Source organism: Neomonachus schauinslandi, chromosome 11 (genome assembly GCF_002201575.2).
Source record: "Neomonachus schauinslandi chromosome 11, ASM220157v2, whole genome shotgun sequence".
Taxonomy (NCBI): Eukaryota; Metazoa; Chordata; class Mammalia; order Carnivora; family Phocidae; genus Neomonachus; species Neomonachus schauinslandi.
The window spans coordinates 11,973,503-11,993,024 of record NC_058413.1 but is presented as its reverse complement, the minus strand read 5'-3'; the positions used below and the strand labels follow the sequence as shown (position 1 = coordinate 11,993,024).

The following is a 19,522-nucleotide window of genomic DNA, read 5'->3' as shown; positions in this document are numbered from 1 at the left end:
CAATGGCAGCTGTTAATAACTTAATATTATTGAATACTTTACCAGGCCAAAAAAGGAAAGAGAGAGAGAGAGAGAGAGAAAGAGGAGGACATGGGGAGTGCAAGGGAGGGTGATAACAAAATGAACTGATTATGTGTATATAAAGTAGATCACATTAGGCAGGGATGTCATGAGGATTAGTGTGATAGTGACCTTGTTGCTAAGTGCAAAAGCAAAACAATGACATAAAAACAAGTAGGCTCAGCACTGAGTGGAGGAGAGAGATGGAGGCAGACACTGCAGGAAAAAAAGCTGATTAAAAAGGGGCCTTTGATTCCACAGGCACAAAAATCCACAGCCAGGAATTTGCTGCCACCTCTGAGTCAGGCAGGGGGGTGGGGGTGGGGTGCACAATCCCATTAGTACAGAATGCCCAGGGGATTTAGTCTGAGATAAACATTTCTTATTTGGACCAGTGTAGACAGTAGCAAACCCAGCTCACTTGTTTCCTGGGACAGTTGAGTTAGGGGATGGCTTTTGCAGAGCACTCACCGCTGACCCCTCACCGCCGGGACCTCTGTAGCCGCTCTATCTGGCTAGCAAGGAAGATTCGTTCAGACCTGACTGCTCTTTTGGAATCTTATGTAAGTTGCCTGATTTGCTGTTGTCTGTTTTCACTTCATCTCTTCTGATGCAGCCCCTTACTATCATGTTCCAGCCCCCAATACCAATCATTGAAGGCCCTAATCATATAGTCATTCATAGATTGGGCACCTATTATTTGACATGGTTCCTTCCCTTAAGGAAACTCCTATGACCTTATTTTCTTCTCTAGGCTGTTTAGGAGACATGATCTATGAATAAGAAAAATAGACATAGGCTTCTGAGTGGGATTGGCTGCGTGTCATGGAGGCTATTCCTAATTTGATTGCCTACAGTCTGAATTCTACCAGAATAGATTAACCATGTGCCCTCTAAGTGTGGGTTCTTCATTCACATTGTTCTGAATTTTTGAGCAGCATAAACCCAAAGAATTTCTTCTGTACAGTATTAGCCACCCACTTTTTCATTACATATATCAAGTTTCTGTGTGTCTAAATAGAATGGTCACCTACACTATCAAAAGGATTCCCTAGAAGATTCATTGGGGACTTAGGGAAGTGTCAAAGGAACTAACCATGGAGTTCCAGATTGGTTTTCTGATAGAGGGAGATCCACATCAGTCTCCACCTAAGGTTCACTATTACAGAAACACTGAAGGAGAGTTGTAAATTTAAGTTCTCTGAGAATTGGTTTATCTTTGTACAGCCTCACCAGTTAAAAATCAGACTCTTCAGTGCCTTTTTTTATTTTTTAATTTTTATTTAACTAATTCCCACTGAATTCTCTAAAGGATTGTCCTCACCGTTGAGAGTGGATAATGAAGGAGAGGGGGTTAGAAAAATTCTGCAATGGGTTAATTCTAGGGCTTCCTAAGGTCTGGTCAGTGTCTTCAAGTATGTTTAAAATACTTAAAACTCCAGTATGATTCAGGTACTCCAGTTTCCAGGAGGGAGTTCGAAGTGGGAAGGAAAAATTGTAGACTAGTGTTTTTCAACGTTTAGAATCTAATGAAAGCTGCAGATTCTCCCACAAAAAGTGAATAGGTAGTCAAAGCAGTATGTATCATTTCAGAGTGAATAAGGTCTTCCTAAAGTCCAGTCATTGGATCCCAAATGATCCAAAAATTTTGGAAAATTTTTATTTTCTTTACAATTTGGATCCTTGACAAGGAAGGTGAATAAGACTTCACATGAGATTTAGGGATTAAATGAGAATTTTGGGATAATTACAGAAGATGTGATGTTTTTATGTATCCTTGGCCAGATGAAGCATCAGGGCCTGAACGAGAACATAAACCTGGACTCTGTGGATGGTGTGCCAATGGCAAGCACTGATTGGTGGAGTGAGCTGACTGAGGCAGAGCGACTCCAAGAGAACCTCCAAGCTTATCGTGCCTTCCATGTTATGTTGGCCAGGCTTTTAGAAGACCAGCAGGTGCATTTAACTCCAGCTGAAGGGGATTTCCATCAAGCAATACATACCATTCTACTTCAAGTTGCTGCCTTTGCTTACCAGCTGGAGGAATTAATGATGCTTCTGGAACACAAGATCCCCTCCAATGAGGCTGATGGGATGCCCATCATTTGTGGAGATGGTGGTCTCTTTGAGAAGAAGCTGTGGGGCCTAAAGGTGTTGCGAGAGCTTTCACAGTGGACAGTGAGGTCCATCCATGACCTTCGAGTCATTTCTCATCAGACTGGGATTCCAACACATGGGAGCCATTATATTGCTAATGACAAGAAAATATAGCAGTTATCCCTCCTCTCTCTCCCTCCTTCCTTTTCTAATGGAATATACACAGCCCTGAGGCCTCACTTTCCCATTCTTAAGTTTTGAAAGGTTGAAAGTTTTCTAACCTTAGAGACCATAGGCATTTTCACGAAGTAGGGTTGGAGACAAGGACAACAGGGCATACGGGGTGTGTGTGTGTGTGTGTGTGTGTGTGTGTGTGTGTGGGGTGTGTGTGTGTGTGTGTGTGTGTGTTGGGGCCATAAGGGAATGGGGGCAAGGGCAGCATCCTTCCATCTTAGTGCTCTAACCTTTTCTACCCACTAAGTTAAGTTTACAAGGATTTAATAGTCTGACAGAATAAATACATGTTTAACTTTAGTCCTAGATGACTTTTCTGGGAAGATTGAAACTTAATTAAAAATCCTGGACTCCAGCCAATTCAAACTCTTGGATAATAAAAATACTAACATTTATTGAATATCTGCTATATTGTAGCGGTATGCCAGGGGCTCTGTGTATATTATAATCTTAACAACAACCCTGTTGAGGGAGGTAGTGTTATTCCCATCTGGCAGGTGAGAAAACAAATTATAACTTGGTAAAGGTTACCCAACTAGCAAATGGCACACTTAAGTTTGAACCCAGATATTTCTCATCCTAAAGCCTATGTGTCTTTCACTTCAGAGGCCTGATTATGACCCTTTACCACTGCACCTCTTTGCCACAGCGGGTTGGAAAATACATTCAAGTATTCTATCCCCGGCCCTGGAAAACAATCCCCATTATATGTCCTGATAGGTCAGTAACATAATTGTAGTGTTAAAGGCGGTATTTGTTGTCCACGCTTGGCAAAGACGAGAGCAGTGGAGATGTTAAGATTCTGTTTGGGGAAAAGAGTAGGCCCACCAGACTTCTGAAATTAGGAAACTGAGGATGTGCAGTAACACAGCCTGCTTTATCAAGTGTCCACAAATGTTCTGGCTTGGGCACAGCTCACAAGCAGCCTACCTCGCGTTTACTGTGAGCAGCAGTGTAGCGATACAGGCAGTGTAAACAAGCGTTCATGGACAGTGGTTGGAATAGCACTCAGGTTAAAATGTCACAAACTCCTTTACCACACATTCTCTGGACTTAGTCATGAGGAGAGGGTGAGGCCCACTCTGTTCCCCGTGGGAATGCCAGCGATTCTGAAACTATATATAGCACAGCCTCCATGCTTCACAACAGAGGGGCAGGGCGCTGTGTTTAGTGTTCTTGAGAGAAACAGTGTGAAAGACACAACCGGTAAATGTGGGCATTGATGGAAAGGTCATTTGTGGTCGGGCCTGTGAAACTAGTGGTGCAATGTGAATTCGAAAGTTCTCAGGTATAACGTTACTTCACACTACCAATTAAACCCACCATCTTGGATGTGGGACCCAAATCAATTTAGTTTACTTACTTGAAGCTCCTGTGCTCTTAAGTGAACCATGAGTCAGAGACGGCTAGCACCCATAAGTTGCATGAGATGGGACGGGGTGACCTAGCTTGTGTCTTTCTCCCACAAGGGTTTGTGTCCAAAACTCCACGAGGTCAGTGTTATGAGGACCCTGGGTTGGGCACCGTGGCAATACAGGGGACATAAGGCCCTGCTCTGTAGTCTGCATTTGTGGAAGTGAGCTTGTATGCGTAGAAAACATCAATAATGGTTGGAATTGGGAGGGAGGCACAGGTTTAAGTGTTAGGGTGTTAAAGAAAAGGAGCTCAGCAAGGGCCCGAAATCCCTTTCTGGAGGAGGGGGGAGTTCAGTTGTGTCTCAGAGGTTGTCTGAGTACCAAATGAGAAATGAGAGAGACAAGGAAAGAGTTGCCTGGTTAGAAGAAAGTAAGGTGATAATAAACATTTGGGTCCCACTGCCACTAGAGGTTTATCATTTGGTTTTATTTCATTTGTAACTTTGGTGTATGGGTAGATACTTCCTCAGTAAATGCATAGATGCTTATTTCATTCAAGCTTCAACTGGTTCTTCTGCTTCAAGAGCAATATTTCTCATTGATAAAGTACCTGCTTATTAATGTGAAGCTCTTAGATTTATCTGTGGAATATTTTAGACTCTTTAATGGATAAAGATGTGACTACAAATTCTTAGTGGGGAATGACTGATTACAGACTTGCTGAATCTGAAAGGAGTGACCCCTCTCCGAGGGTTTGTCCTTATATTCAGCAGATGTGGCAGAGCAGACGTAGGCAGAAGTTTCAAAAGTCAATGGAACGTGGCTTAAGCTCTGAGTTACATGTGAAGGAGTATTTATATATATGAGAGGCATATTTGAAGTGGCAGAGGGTCCAGAAAAGGTACAAGTACTAACTATTGAATGGGAGGAAATAGGAAGCTACGGAAGTCTCGATTAGGTCACAAGCAGCAAGTCTCCAGAGTGTACTCCCAGCGTTGTACTAAGAGTTCCGTACCAGTTTGTTCTTCAAAAAAACTTGCAATATGCCTCAAAAGAAGTATGGAGAAAATGCTTAGAAAAGTGTAGATAAATAAGGGAGAAGTGAGCACTTAACTTTAAAAACAAAGTCATAAACGTGAATGGATCTGAATGTGTAGACTGCATCATGCTTATCTGAAATGGACAAGACCGTGAAGAAGGGACCCAACAATAGGTCCATGTTCTAGGTGTGTGTCTTAAATACAGATAGGAATAATGGCAACACTGTGGAAGAAGTATGGTTTCTTTAAGGATCCAGAACCCAAAAGAGATTTTTGGTCTTTAGTTTCCTTGTTCCTTAGATCTATATATGGATCGGATCTCTGGGGAATCATATTTTTATATATGTGTAAACTATATTATATAATACATAAATATAAAATTTATATATAATGTATAACATGTAACTATATAGTGATATATGTTGTGTGTGTGTGTGTGTGTGTGTGTATATATATATATATATATATATAATTAAAAGGCATGAATGTAGTTCCTAACCCCTACCTTGTATTTTGTAAAGAGTATTCCCACAGCCTGTAGAAGTCTTCTGTGGGAGAGAGATTCTGTTTTCCTGAATCTGTTAAGGAATTGCATATATGAGCGAAGATAAACTCTTTTTACATTGATTTAAGAAGGTGATTTGGAAAAAATTTGCAAATTGGCACAAACTCATAGGCCAAGCATCAAATAAAATTAGCTTTGAAATAATCAGGTCTGAGGGAATTGAGAGTTTTAATAAAGTCATAGCCTTGGTATTGCTCTCATTCCAGCCTTCTGTGGATTAAAGCCCAATGGATGACTCATTCTTGTGACCACTGGTCAAACAGGCAGAGGACAAGTAAATATTTTAGGGAGACCTATCTCAGAAGTGGGTTAGAATGACTTCGTGAATCCTTAGCTCCTCAAGTAGCTGAGCACCTTCTCTATATTAATACTAAGGAGTAAAATAGAAATGCAGGAAGCAAAGGGGCTTCTACCACGGTGAGAAAGTGATTGGTGAAGAGGAAAGGGGGGAAAAAAGGAGTTTGGATATCACTTCAATTAACTTACGGTGTGTGTGCATGTGGGTTAGTCTCTAGACAGTGTTTAGGCCAGGGCATTTAAAAAGAATGGTTTGGCCTCCTGCCTCGTTCCACCCAAGAATGAACCCTCTGAGTGTTGGTACGTTGAAAAAGTGAAAATGATAAAAATGTCATCTTTCCACTCAAAAGCTTCTATAGAACTCTAAAGTCTACAGATAAAGACAGTAAAAATATAATTTGATCTTTTGGTGAAATGTGTGTGGGGTGTGCAGTAACATCCATGTGCATGTGATTCTTACATTACTTGGATCCATCTATTTTTGGCAGATAGAAAATAAAGATCCAAGAACAGCTAACAATAAAGATCTCGCCTCAGCAGGACCATGAGTTGCTTTTATTTCCGTATCTTTGGATGAGCAAGAAGAATTTCAAGTGATTTCAACATTGGATAAAATGTAATCCTCCCAGCCAGGGCCATGCTCAGTCAAGCATGCCAGGTAAATCACCATGATGCCAGGCCACTGGGAAAAACTCCCAAGGCCAGTCAGCCTAGAAAAGGTAGTTTGCCCCATACCTATCAGCTAGCCTGCAGATGAGGCAGATTTCCTTTCATATGGTTAAATTTCAAGTATTTGAACCCCAGGCAAACTTGAAGGACAGAGAAGAACCCCAATTAGCCCATTTCTAGTCTAGTTTGAAGATAGAAACTAAGTTGGGAAAGATAAGAAAAATTACCAAGAGATGCTGTATTTTTATCCACATGTTCAAGGTAGTATGAACACTGCATTTACTTATGTCAGGTATTACCGTTTATCCTCTGAGAGACCATCTCACAAGTGAGGGAAGTGAGAATGAGCATTAGCTTGCCCAAGTCCCTCCCCTAGTACCTGACAGGTTTGAAGTTTTAGTTCTGGCTCCCAGACTCACTACACCCCACTGCCATGGGCCACCTAGCAATTGAGGTCATTTTATGTTGAAATGCGTTCTCGATCTCTAATTCACTTTCCTTGGATAAAGCCAGTGTAAACTTGTGCCAAATCCCGCTCTGTGACAAACCTGGTAAGTTTCCAAACTTTGAGACAAGTCGCCTTTTCTGAGCTTCCTCATTTATGAAATGGAAATGACAACTTCACAGGTTGGTTGATGGTTCAGACAAGTATCTGAAAGTACTTGTAAATGACATACAAACATAGAGAATACAAGGATAAAATGGCTCAAATAGCTTGGATTCATGGAAAGCCTTCAGCTGAGGAGAGAGCTCTGTTAAGGATCTCAGAGAAATACCAGTTGCCTCTAATGATCCCATCTGGTCACAGCGTAGACGTCACCCTGTTGTGCCTGTGAGCCTTTGGCCACTAGAGGCCAATCCAGTCCTACAGGGAGCTGCCAGGAATCCCACACCTCCCTGAGAGCTGAGACCGGCTGTTGTCTACACCCAAAAGGTGCTGTTCACAGTAATCGGGGTCAGACAAGGCTCCCCCTAGCAGACACTGCCCAGGGTGTGTTAAAGCACACATTTAGACTTAGAGTCCCCTGCCAAAAACCCGCACCCTCCAGGGCTAGAGAGGTTCGGTAATCCGCCCCAGGTGTCCCAGCTAGAATGTAGAAGAATTAGAACTACAACTTAGTCTTCCTGCTTCTCCATTAGACCAACCTCATCCTAGGAGACATCTGGTGTTTCTCCATCATTTTCACTCCCTTGCATCCAGCACTTTCTGGCAACCCTTCCTCTAACAAGGCTTGGAAACTCTGGGAACAGCAACTCATAACCCAGACTTCTCTGGCCACCCCAGCCGCCACCTCTACTATCATCTGGTGGTCCTGATATGTCATTGCTCCCCTGATATGGGAAAAGTGGGACCCAGTCTGAGGTAATGGTTAAATATGCTATTCCTTCCAGGATAAGTGACATTCGAACAAGGGATCCAGGGAAGCTTTTTAAAAATACATTTCTGAGGCAGGTGTCTATCTTTTAAGTCAGACCAGCCCTATGCCATACCACTAGATAAATGTTTAGGACTGCTTTCTCTTCTCTCAATTATCCCTGGCTCTTATCCCCAAATTCTGGGGTGGAGGGAGATTTGGAGGTTACACAGAGAACTTAGCAGGCCACTAAACAAATTGGCCAACCTGGTTCTAAGCTCCAAAGCTCAGGCTTTTAGCAGTTTTCCTGTCCTGCTCCATCCAAATTCAACAGCAGTACATATTGATACCTCCTTTGGACCAGTAATAAGGATACAGAAAAGAACGTTAATGATAGTAGCAAACACTTACAGTGTTCATTTTACTCTGTGCCGGTCATCATTCTGCTTTACATGCATTAACTCCTTTATTCCTCACAAAAACTCTATGAGGTGGGTACTATGGGGTTGAGGGCAGGCCACCCCAAAATGTGCTGCTTTGGCATATTGATAAGTTAAACAGCCAGTGCAAAAAGGATGCTCTGCCCCCCCCCCCACTTTGTCCCCTGAAAGCAAAAAATGCATCTCCATGGGAAAGTACCCTCCCTGTAGCAGGGGCGGGACCTCCTCATCACCAGAGAGAGAACTGAGGGCTGAGAAGGCTATTTAAACAAACCTTGTTACTTCACTCATTTCCTACCCCAAGCCCAGACCCCTGGGTCTTGTCAATTCTTCACAGATGTGTTTGTCTAAAAGGTGTAAAATGTGCCTGCTCTGGTCACTTCTTTGAGTCTCATGTTTTCATATGAGTATGTACGAAATTAAATTTGCTTTTCTCTTCTTAATCCATCTTCTGTCAATTTAATTAGACCAGCCAATGAACCTAGAGGGGAAGAAAGAAGTTTTCTGCCCCTACAGTATTAATTCTTATTGTACAACTGAAGAAAGAGGCACAGACAGCAGGTGGTTCCCTGCCCTGCAAGCACTTGAGATGGGGACAGCTCTGAGAAAGACAGCAGGTATGCAGCCAATGGGGACAGAAGTCAGGGTGCAGCTGGTCGCACCAGGATGTGAAAGAAGAGCTGCGGGAGCCCCAAGGAGGGGAGGAAGGAATGGAGAGAACTTCTCCAAACAGGCACTTTGGGAGCTAGGCTTTGAAAAATGACAAGGGTTTTGGCCTCGGGGGAAAAATGAGAAGTGGGCAAGAACATTTTGGAGAGAAGGACCAGCAAACAGTCAATGCTTGGCTGCCGGCAGGCATGAGGCATGTTTGTGAATGTTCACCAGGACTGAGCACGGGGTTCTCCAAGAGCCACAGGAGGAGATGAGACAGGAGGAGTGAGGTGCAGGCACCTTCAGGAGAGACTCTCTTTGTTTTAGAAAAACAATTCAGACGGTTCTGTGAGAGCTGTCCTGGACGTGGAAGTGGCCTGGGGTAGACAGAGCCATTAAGATGCTGCTGCTATTCTCAAGGTAGTATATGTTTCAGCTATTCGTGGAAAAGTTCGCAGCACTAGGATACAGAGGTGAACACAACATAATCCTTGATCTTTTAAAATTTGAATTCTGGTGGGGGAAGACAGGCAACACATAATAATACAATTTAGAGAGGGATAAGAACTATGTAGGAAATCAAAAAGGTGCAATTATAAAATTACCAAGAGACGGGGTCAGGATGGGCTTTCTCAAGTGGTTATTTCCCCCGGAAATCTGAATGATGAGGAGTCAGCCCCCAAACGCCCTGAGAGCAAGTACCAGGGGCACAGGGAACTATTGAGTCCAAAGCCTGAGGCAGGACTGAGTTTCCTGTTCTCTTGGAACTGAAAGGAGGCCAACAGCAGCTGAAACCAGGAGGGGCAGGGGAAACATGCGAGTGCCAAGGCCCTCGGCCAAAGACCAGGAGAAACACACCTGTGGTTAAGCAGGTGCTTTATTCCTTGTTACAGCAAGGAAGAACGAACACCATGGGAAACTATGGGGTGTCTTGGTAAGAGAGTGTTGGAACTTACTGTAGAATGAGGCTTCCGCTGGGTGCCTCTGGGGAGGGCCTGGGAGGGCAGAGGTTCGCTCCTGTTTGGACGCTGTCAGAAAGGAAGGGCAATTCTGATTGCGGATTTTGTGGGCGCCACAGGGACTGTGCTTTTGTCTGTGATTAGACAAAATTAGGAAGTGGCCCTGTTTTGTTTCACTTATCGTGGTCTCAGGATAGCTTTCTGTGAAGTAATGGTTCTATGAGGTTTAGATTGGACCAGCTTGTGACGCTACCGCAATCGAGCTGCGCACCTCGGATCAACGCTGCACATCAGGGCCTGCATGCTTTCTCGCTCACGAGAAGGAAGAGTCTGTATGGAAAGGGATCTGGGTGTTGTTTTAACTGCTGAACACAGACAACAAGTGTACAACCAACTCTGACAGCAGCCAGTGTGGGGTTGGTGTTTCCTCCTAGATAAAAATGAACCCAATCATAGGATTGCCCCTGCTTTCCCACAGCACCCAATTCAGAGCAAAACTATACTTCGTTGCATCCTTCCCCAAACTAACCCAAGTCCAAAGCCTATAATGAATCCCTGCTTACACTTCCTTACTGAGGTGCCCCAAAGTTCCCCGTGATACGCTGCCATCTCCCTTGCTGCAAGAAGCCAATAAACCCATCTTTGACTGCAGGTGTGTTGTCCTAGGAGTCTGGCTAAAGGGTACCGACAGTGCAAAGAGAAATCATTGGAAATGTTTAAGCAGGAAAGTGACATGATAAGACTTACATTTTTAAAATGAGTACTCGAGCTCTTATGAGCACGTGGGTTTATGGGGGCAAGAGTGGATGCAAAAAAAAAAAAAAATCAGATGATGGAGAACCTGAATTAAAAGTGACAGGGGATGGAGAGAAGGGGACAGCTCTGATAATCATGGCAGAGGAGTCAGCATGGGAAGCTGGGGAGAAGGACACTGAACTTTAGGAAGAGGGAAGAAGCAAAGAGTACCCTCTCCCAAGTAGGAGGAGAGTGAACAAATTAGGCAGGAAACATGGAAGGGGCAGCAGATATTGTGGGTAGCATAGGAGAGCACAAGTCTGCTTTTTATTTATTTATTTTTTAAAGACTTTATCTATTTGACAGAGAGAGAGAGACAGTGAGAGAGGGGACACAAGCAGGGGGAGCAGCAGAGGGAGAAGGAGAGGCAGGTTTCCCGCTGAGCAAGGAGCCCAATGCGGGGCTCAATCCCAGGACCCCGGGTTCATGACCTGAGCCAAAGGCAGACACTTAACGACTGAGCCACCCAGGCGCCCCACAAGTCTGGTATTTAAATATGTTAAGTTTGAATGTGGAACATAGCAGTCACGGAAGGAGTGGCGAGGTGAGTACTGAGGAATGAAGCTGGATGGGAAGGTTAGGGCTCCACCACAGGGGCCTGGAACATCATGCTAAGGAATTTAGATTCATTCCACAGGCAATGAGGAACCATTCAAGGTTTTATATCAGTGACCCTCTAAAAGTTAGCATGAACAAGACCAAGACCAGAAGGAAGGAAAGATAAGGAAAAATCACCAGGGGTCAGGTCAGTTCTTCTGCCTTAGTTTTATAGGGAACTGCAAGGGTCCCCTGTCCAAATCCAAGTGCAGAGCCCCCTGTGATTCTGACGGTCACCAGAGCTTTAGTTGTCCTAAGGCATAGCAAGAAATCGCCCTACTCTCCACCTTCCAAATTGGGCAAATTTTCGTCTCCCAAGAAGGTTTTCATTATAGCCAAGTTGGAACTAAGATTGAACTTAGTGACAAAAATGTATACAAAATTTGGTTCTAAGCTCTTCAGAAGTCAAAATAAGGACAGAGCCCTCTTTATTTTACATGGCCTGCAGTGTCCATAAGATAGCAAGAACCCCGTTGTCCAAGGCTGCTCCAGGAGACAACACTGTGTAGTGTCCAAGGAACAACTCCCTGATGGTAGCCCAGCGGTCTCCATTCTGTCAGTGCCTGGGACAGGATGTTGGGTGGGTGCACCATGCTGCTACCTCCCCTTTGCCCATTCCTTTTATTTATTTATTTATTTACTTACTTACTTACTTGTTTACTTATTTAGCCTACTTGTCTAGAATATTTTAAGACGGTGAAAACTTGTTTTATTCACGTTTCTATTTATTCAAGAACCTTATGATGGGCAAAATGGGGCTTAAAACTGGTTTATTAATGAAATAATACATTTAATAATCTCAGAGGAACAGGTAACCTAAAAGGATTTGATAGCTGGCTCTTATTACTTGGGGTCCCACAAGACAACTTCTGGTTTTCTCTCATTCAGCAAACTTGTACTCATTAGGTGTTCTGCCTGATGCTGAGCTCTGGAAGTAACTACGGTGAGCACACTATCCTTCCCCCCCCCATCCAAAGAGCTCATAGTCAATTTGGGTCAAGAACTCATGCCAAGTGACCAACTCACAGTGACATGCCTGCTAAAGAGGTTGAGAGGAGTAAGAGAGGATTCTTCCTGGGAGATTGAAAGAGTGTGTGAGGTAGGAGAAGAGGCAAATAGAAATGTATTGTCAGGGCAGAATTGAGACTATCAGGAAGGAAAGAATCTGTTGAAAGAATCCTCCCAGGCCAGCAGAACTGAACCTATTTGAAAATGTGCCTACCTGAGACTGAGTCCTGTCCCATCCAGGAAGCCTTGCCAGATCCTTCCCACTTAGAATTTGTGTCCCTCATTCACTTTCTCATAATGTTCTGTTGGAAGCTCTATGACATTTCCACAATGAGTAATTTCTATTTTGTGGGTGTCTGACCCACTCAACTGTGAGTCTTGATGATACATCTCTGTGTATCCAGTGCACTATCACTCACCTCTGCACATCACCATCAGAATTATCTGCACATTGTGGGGCGCCTGGGTGGCTCAGTTGGTTAAACATCTGCCTTCAGCTCAGGTCATGATCCCGGGGTCCTGGGATAGAGCTCTGCATTGGGCTCCCTGCTCAGCGGGGAGTCTGCTTCTCACTCTGCCCTGTCTCCCCACCACCCCCACTCATGCTCTCAAATAAATAAAATCTTAAAAAAAAAAAAGAGGGGTGCGTGGGTGGCTTAGTCATTAAGCGTCTGCCTTTGGCTCAGGTTGTGATCCCAGGGTCCTGGGATCGAGCACCACATCGGGCTCCCTGCTCCGTGGGAAGCCTGCTTCTCCCTCTCCCACTCCCCCTGCTTGTGTTCCCTCTCTCACTGTCTCTGTCAAATAAATAAAACCTTTTAAAAAAAAATTATCTGCACATTGTGACAGCTCAGTGTTTCAAGAACATTACAAAAATGGCTCTCCAAGAGACTGCTGTCTTGGGTTAGGAAATGGCAATTCACTCTGGCATACCCGAGCTAAACAGCACCTCCACCGGGAAGGCTCTCTGATAGGGGTGGTTGGGAGTGAGGTAGATTTTGGGGGCACATGTAAGTTTTCCAAAGCTAAGCTTCATGGTACATCCCTCCAAAACAGTGGCCCTGTTGATTCCTTCCTACCAAAGACCATCAGGAATACACCTGTCTTTGAACAAAGTTGGGCTTATTGGCTCCTTACAAAAAGGGAGAGCGACCTGTGAACCACAGTGGAGAGGGTGGGGCTTCTCAGCAAGATGGTGTCAGGGCAAGGGACTGACAGGACTTGAGTGTTAGGTGATTTGGAAGAGGGTCTGAGGAAACACACTTTAGTTCTACAATGGTGCCTTCCCAAAGTGCAACCAATTCTATGTTTGGATGTCTGACTTTTTATCTAGGTGGCAGAAGGAAGAGAATGGGCTAAAACCTTAATTAGTAATGATGCAGGCGTCTGGTTATTTTTAAGTTTGGACAGAATTCTTGTCATTATCTATGCATTCGGACTGGGCTGGATTCTGCAGTGGCTTGGGTGGCCCCTAGGCCCTCTGTTCCTGTCAGGATGCCTCCTTACGGTCTCCTGTACCCCCTCCCCGCCCCCCTTTCTTGCAGCAACTCCAGGCAGAGCTTATGCCCAGAGCAAGAGCCACCAAAGTCACAATGGTGCCCACCCAGGTGCCAGCAATGGCCCACATTCTGGGCTGGCAGGGATGGGTCATGGATGCTGGCCTGTTACCAGTCCTGCAGCCTCACGGATCAATGCCCACTGGACTCAACCAGGACAGAAAGCCTGTGGGTACTGCTGCTGTTAAGCAAGGGGGGCCTGGAAGAAATGGGGGCATCCGGTCAGCTGTCTGCTGCCGGTCCAAGAGGGGCCCAGCCCTGAGGCAGGAGAGGATTTGGCAGTCATCGCTGAGGCCACCCTGGAGTTAGCTGTACTCTGAGGGGCACTTCGTGGGGCGGTCCGTGGGGCTGTCCAGATAGAACATCTCCCTCAGGGGCCCAGGGCTCTCTGGTCCTTCACAAGGCCCAAGGGGTGTTCCACCTGGCAGCTGAAGACACCCCCAAAGGGGACGGCCTGGGCTGCACCCAGCTCTGAGTCACTGCTGACACACACCTTGAGGTGCGCCCGCGGGTGGAAGTAGGGGCAGGCCTGGGCCCCGCTGAGCCGGCTTGGGTTGCGGACTGTAGGGGCCTCCGAAGAGGACGCCCAAAGTGGCGGGCAGAGAGGCCTGCGAGGCGCACCCGCACACCGTGCTGCTGCCGGCGGGGTGCACTGCCTGGCCGCGGGGAGGGAAGAGCCGCCCCTCGGGGCGGGGCGGGCCCGTCTTCAGCTAGTCCGCGGGAGCTGGCAGGGCAAGAGGCGTTGCGGGCGAGCGGGTTCGGGGTGCGTCCTACATGCACGCGGCCTCGCCCTCCTGGTAGACGCCCCCCAACGTCAGTTGGCACAGCGGCCGCCCGCGCGCGAGCCCCGTTTCCGGTGGCTCGGGGGTTGAAGGCGGGCGCCGCGCGCCTCAGGCAGCCCGGGAGCGCGGGGACCGCGGAGTGGCGGCGGCTGGCGCGGCGCGCGGAGGCCGCCCCCCTGTAGCACGGCGGGCGCCTACCTGCCGCTGGCCTCCCGCCGCTTCTGCGGGGTCACGCCCGCCGGGACTGCGTGGGAAGACGCGGCGGAGGCGGCGCACGTGACGTCGCTCTTCCCGCGGGAGGCGGGCAGCGGCTCTCGCCTCACCTGGTCCTCGCGGGTGAGTACGCGCGCGGAACCTCGGCACGCCGTCTCTGCCAGGGGCTCGGCCGCGCGGCCCCGCTGGTCTCCTGAGCTCGCAGGGTCCGCAGGTGCTGCCGAAAGGCGGCCTGCAAGTCTGGGGGTGCAGGCCTCGGGGCCTTCCCCGAGTAGGTGCTGTGGCGTGACCGGCTGGGACTCCAGGCTGTGCATCTCCACGTCCCGGCAGCGGACGGAGAGCGCGCCGCGGAGGCCCCGGGAGGAGGGAGAGCGGGGCGTCGATGGAGGCCGCCCAGGGGTGGGTGCAGCCGAGCCAGTGGGCAGTGAGCTGGGCGCGCTCTCCGTGAGCTCTGTGAAGAAAATCACATCTCATCTGTGGAGCACCTAGTATTTTAGTCTCTCACGGGCTCCTGGTCACAGGATGCACGTAGGGCCCTGCTACTGCTATTGCACTGAATGCGGAAGTGGCCCAGGGGCACAGCCTGGAAAACTGGGTCTTTCTCCCCTTGACCGGGCAGCTTGTGCGTGAGGCACTGTGGCTGGGAGGTCACATTTACTGCAGGCTGATTTCCTTGTGGGCCTTCCGCAGATATTCCAGAAAGGAGCCCCTTTCTGGCTGGGGCAGGCTCGAAGTAGCTCTAGGGTAGCTGTGTCAGTGCTCCAGAGCCCGGGTGTATGGGCAGGGCTGAGCTTCTGAAGGGGGCTTGGCTACCCATAAATAGTCCAGGGTCCAAGAACTGTCATGCTCCTTTCCCAGCTTGGAGCTCTCCAGGGGTGCTCTGCTCCTGAGATCAGCAGCTCTAAGAGGAGCTCAGTGTGCCTCTGGGCGAGGTGCTGTATAACCCTATTTTAACCTCTCACCAGTTGCCTTTTACTTTTTAGGAATCTGAGGCCCAGAGAAGTCAGTCAAAGACCCCTGGTACTTTACCAGGGTCACAGTTAGGTACAAAGTGGAGGGAACATTTGAATCTAGGTTCGTCGAATGCCAAAACACACCATCCACGGATCTGTGCCTGTCCTTCCTAAGCAGTGTCAGGGTCTGGATTTGGGATCACTTAACCCAGTGGGATCACTCCTGGGTAGATCTGGTTTCTGCAACGTACTTAGAGCAAGTTCTTTCTCCCCAACATGTGTGGCAGAGGGGGCACCATCCAGAGGAATGGGTACTGGCCTTTATGTCCTGCTATGAGTTGGAATCTGGGCCTTAGCAATTTCATCAGCTGAGCCCTCCCACATTGTGGCTTTCTTCCCAGAGTCCCACTTCTCTCATCTGTTATACATTGAGAACAATACAAACCTCTTCAGACTTGAGCTATTAGTGTAAAATGCCCAGCAGAGTGCCTGGCACAAAATAAGGTGTCCATTTAATAAAGTGGGTTAAGTGACTTATTCAAGGTTTGGATTTGCACCCAGGTTGGTCTGAATCCAAAGCTACATGTGGTTACTTCCAGTCTCTATTTTTGCATTCTTTTTTATTAAAAAGTGTAATTGATTTCTCATAAGGTACTTTGGGGTGGAATATTTGCTAGCGAGAAGACTATTCTCTGGGGAGACACTAAAGCCTTTTCCTCCTGCTTGTGTATCTTCCTTTGACAAGAACAAGTAATCATGCTGCTTTCGCACATCCTGCTCAGTCCTTTGGGCTTGTGACTTAAGAACAAACACCTCATGTCATTGGAAATCTAAAGGAGTCTGGAAGTTCATCGTGTTTGGTGATAGCTCTTTCCCGGGACCTGGGGCAGGTTTGGTCATCTTATAGCAGTGGACAGGGGAGAAGATAAATGCGCTTTGGCTGAGTGGTGGCTGAGCATTTGCTGATGTGGATCAGATGCAAGCAGGAGGAGGGCAAGGAAAATTCTGAAGATGTTTTGTTACCAGCCCAGGGCAGCATTTGCTGAGGTCTGGGGACAAGCGGGTCAAATGGTGCCCAGCACTCACATCCCCTGATTGTTCAGAGGCAGCATAAGGAACATACAGGCAGGACAGCCTTGAGTTAGATGCCAAGGCTCTGTGGCCTCGGATAACAAGTGTGACTTCCTCCAAAACTGGAACAAATAGGACTTTCTTCGCTATTAACTTGAAAAAAGTCACAACAAATGCTTGTTATGGAAAATTAAAAGAGTAAAGACATTAGATAAAGTGATAAAGACCTCCTTCAGCCTGTTCCACTCCCCAGAGATTACCACGTGAACAGATGGGTGTATCTCTTTTCACACATGTGAAAGGCACATATACACACGGTTTTCTTTTACCAAAATGGTACAAGGCCATACACACTTTCATTTTACCCACAGAGAAATTGATTCCCAGAGAAAGTGATGTGCACAAGGTCACACAAAAGAGATTGTAGCGGGGCTGGATCTGAGTCCCTGCCTCCTGACTCCACATCCCAGGCTCATTTCGCCCCACCCTGCCTCACGGCATCTGGGCCATCCTTATTCCGGCGGAGCTTTCCAGGGGACACACATAAAATTACCCTTTCGGATAAGCAGAGGAAGTAGTCCAAATATTTAATGCTGTGCACGTTGCAGTCCCAGCCAATCAGAATCCAATCAGAATGTGGGCTCACAGCCCACATTGGCTGGAAATGGGCTTTCTGAGGTTACTAGCTAAATATTGGCCCTGCCTGGGGAGGTCTCATTTCATACCTTACCTGTCTCTCAATGCATAGTTGGGAAGGGAATACGGGAAGGGAGGGAGGGAGAGAGGAAGGGAGGAAGGAAGGAAAGAAGATGCAGAATGGTCTTAAATAAAATCACAGAGGAAGAAAGAAAATGCTTTCAACAGAATCACAGTGTTATTAACAGTAGCATTATCTATTATTTTTTAAAATAAGGACAAAGGCAAGGGAAGCAAAAGTAAAAATGAACTATTGGACTTCATCAAGATAAAAAGATTTCGCACAGCAAAAGAAACAGTCAACAAAACCAAAAGACAACCTAGAGAATGGGAGAAGATATTCACAAATGACATAACTGATAATGGGCTATAATCCAAAATCTGTAAAGAACTTTTCAAACTCAACACCCCAAAAAACAAAAAATCCAGTCAAAAAATGGGCAGAAGACATGAACAGACACTTCTCCAAAGAAGACATACTAATGGCCAACAAACACATGAAAAAATGTTCCACATTACTCGGTATCAGGGAAATACACATCAAAAGCACAATGAGATACCACCCCACACCAGTCAGAATGGCTAAACTTAACAGTGCAGGAAACAACTTATGTTGGTGAGGATGCTGAGAAAGGGGAACCCTCTTATACAGTTGGTGGGAATGCAAACTGGTGCAGCCACTTTGGAAAACAGTATGGAGGTTCCTCAAGAAGTTAAAAATAGAGCTACCCAATGACCCAGCAATTGCACTTCTAGGTATTTACCCAAAAGATACAAACATAGTGATCCAAAGGTGCTGCACCCCAATGTTTATAGCAATGTCCACAATAGCCAAAACATGGAGAGTCCAGATGTCTCTCAACAGATGAATGGATAAAGAAGATGTGGTATATATATATACAATGGAATATTACTCAGCCATCAAAACATGAAATCTTACCATTTGCAGAGCTGGGGATATAACCAGAGAATATTATGCTAAGTGAAATGAGTCAATCAGAGAAAGACAATTATGATATGATTTCACTCATTTGTGGAATTTGAGAAACAAAACAGGACCCTAGGGGAAGGGAGGGAAAAATAAAATAAGACTAAATCAGAGAGGGACACAAACCATAAAAGACTCTTAACTATAGGAAACAAATTGAGGGTTGCTGGAGGGGTGCAGGGTGGGGGATGGGGTAAATGGGTGATGGGCATTAAGGAGGGTACGTGATATAATGAGTACTGGGTGTTATATGCACCTGATGAATCACTGAACTGTACCCCTGAAACTAATATACTACACTATATGTTAATTTATTGAATTGAAACAAAATAAAATTTAAAAAAATAAGGACAAGGAAATCGTGCTGCTTAAGAGAGGGGAAGATACAACAATGAAAAACGAAATAAATAGGAAGAATTTGGCTGAACTGGATTTGGGGTACAGCTTTGCACTCAGTGGCTCTGTAACCTTGGACTTAATCTCCTTGAACTTCCTTTCTGTAGATGTCTGTGAACGTGAAGAGGGAGGAGAGGAACAAAGAGGAATTGAACCAAGATTACACCAGTTAAGACTTGAGAGGTCTGGGAGACTTTTAGTCTGATGGCCTAAATTCCACATGGGGGTCTTAAGGCCTTTCTCACCCTGAGTTCAAGCTGATGGGGATTCTGGATTAAACCTCTAAATAAGTTTCATTCTTTAAAGTCGTATGGTTTATTTGGTAGAGGCTGGGATAACTGTTGAGAGGATATGGAGGTATAGTTAGTTATAGGGGCAAGTATAAGGGGAAAACGTGAAGGATGGGGTGGCTTTCAACCTCCTCTGTTTATGGAGCAGCCTTTTAACTGAGTTTTTACCCCCAGCAGCATACTTTCTGCCTGCTTTAAAAGCCATGAGTGACCATAAAATAAAAGGCTCATGGAATAGGGAATTTGATTTTACTCTAGAAGCTGTGTTCCTCCCTGCATCAGCTTCACTGACCAGCAGAGGGCAGTGCAGACAGCGACATCACTGATCTGTGGTTTGTGCCCTGAAGGGACTTAAAAAAATTTTTTTTATCCCGATTGTGGTAAAAAAAACAAAACAAACAAACAAAAAACAAAACAAAACAAAACCCACACATAACATAAAATTTACCATTGTA

The 19,522-nt window shown here is 46.1% G+C and overlaps 1 protein-coding gene and 1 long non-coding RNA gene across 3 annotated transcripts in view; both read left to right on the top strand.

The window, feature by feature from the left end:
- The first annotated feature begins 89 nt into the window (after positions 1-89).
- On the top strand, positions 90-3,272 carry CNTF (ciliary neurotrophic factor). The gene is made up of 2 exons (XM_021685453.2): positions 90-623; positions 1,846-3,272. Exons 1-2 carry the CDS (start codon positions 510-512, stop codon positions 2,329-2,331), a joined length of 600 nt encoding a protein of 199 aa, XP_021541128.1. The 5' UTR covers positions 90-509; the 3' UTR covers positions 2,332-3,272.
- Positions 3,273-14,719: 11,447 nt separating this feature from the next.
- Positions 14,720-19,522, top strand: part of LOC110575843 — an 81,474-nt gene continuing 76,671 nt past the window's right edge. For both annotated transcript variants that reach the window (XR_002480042.1, XR_002480041.1), the window contains exon 1: positions 14,720-14,796. This is a non-coding gene — a long non-coding RNA (uncharacterized LOC110575843). The remainder of the gene's footprint in view (positions 14,797-19,522) is intronic.

What these genes read in the sequence shown, in the direction of transcription:
- CNTF (XM_021685453.2), top strand. Translation starts at nt 510, where the DNA reads ATGGCTTTTGCAGAGCACTCACCGCTGACCCCTCACCGCCGGGACCTC. An exon ending in CTGCTCTTTTGGAATCTTAT is followed by an intron (nt 624 to 1,845) that starts GTAAGTTGCCTG and finishes ATCCTTGGCCAG; the next exon opens with ATGAAGCATCAGGGCCTGAA.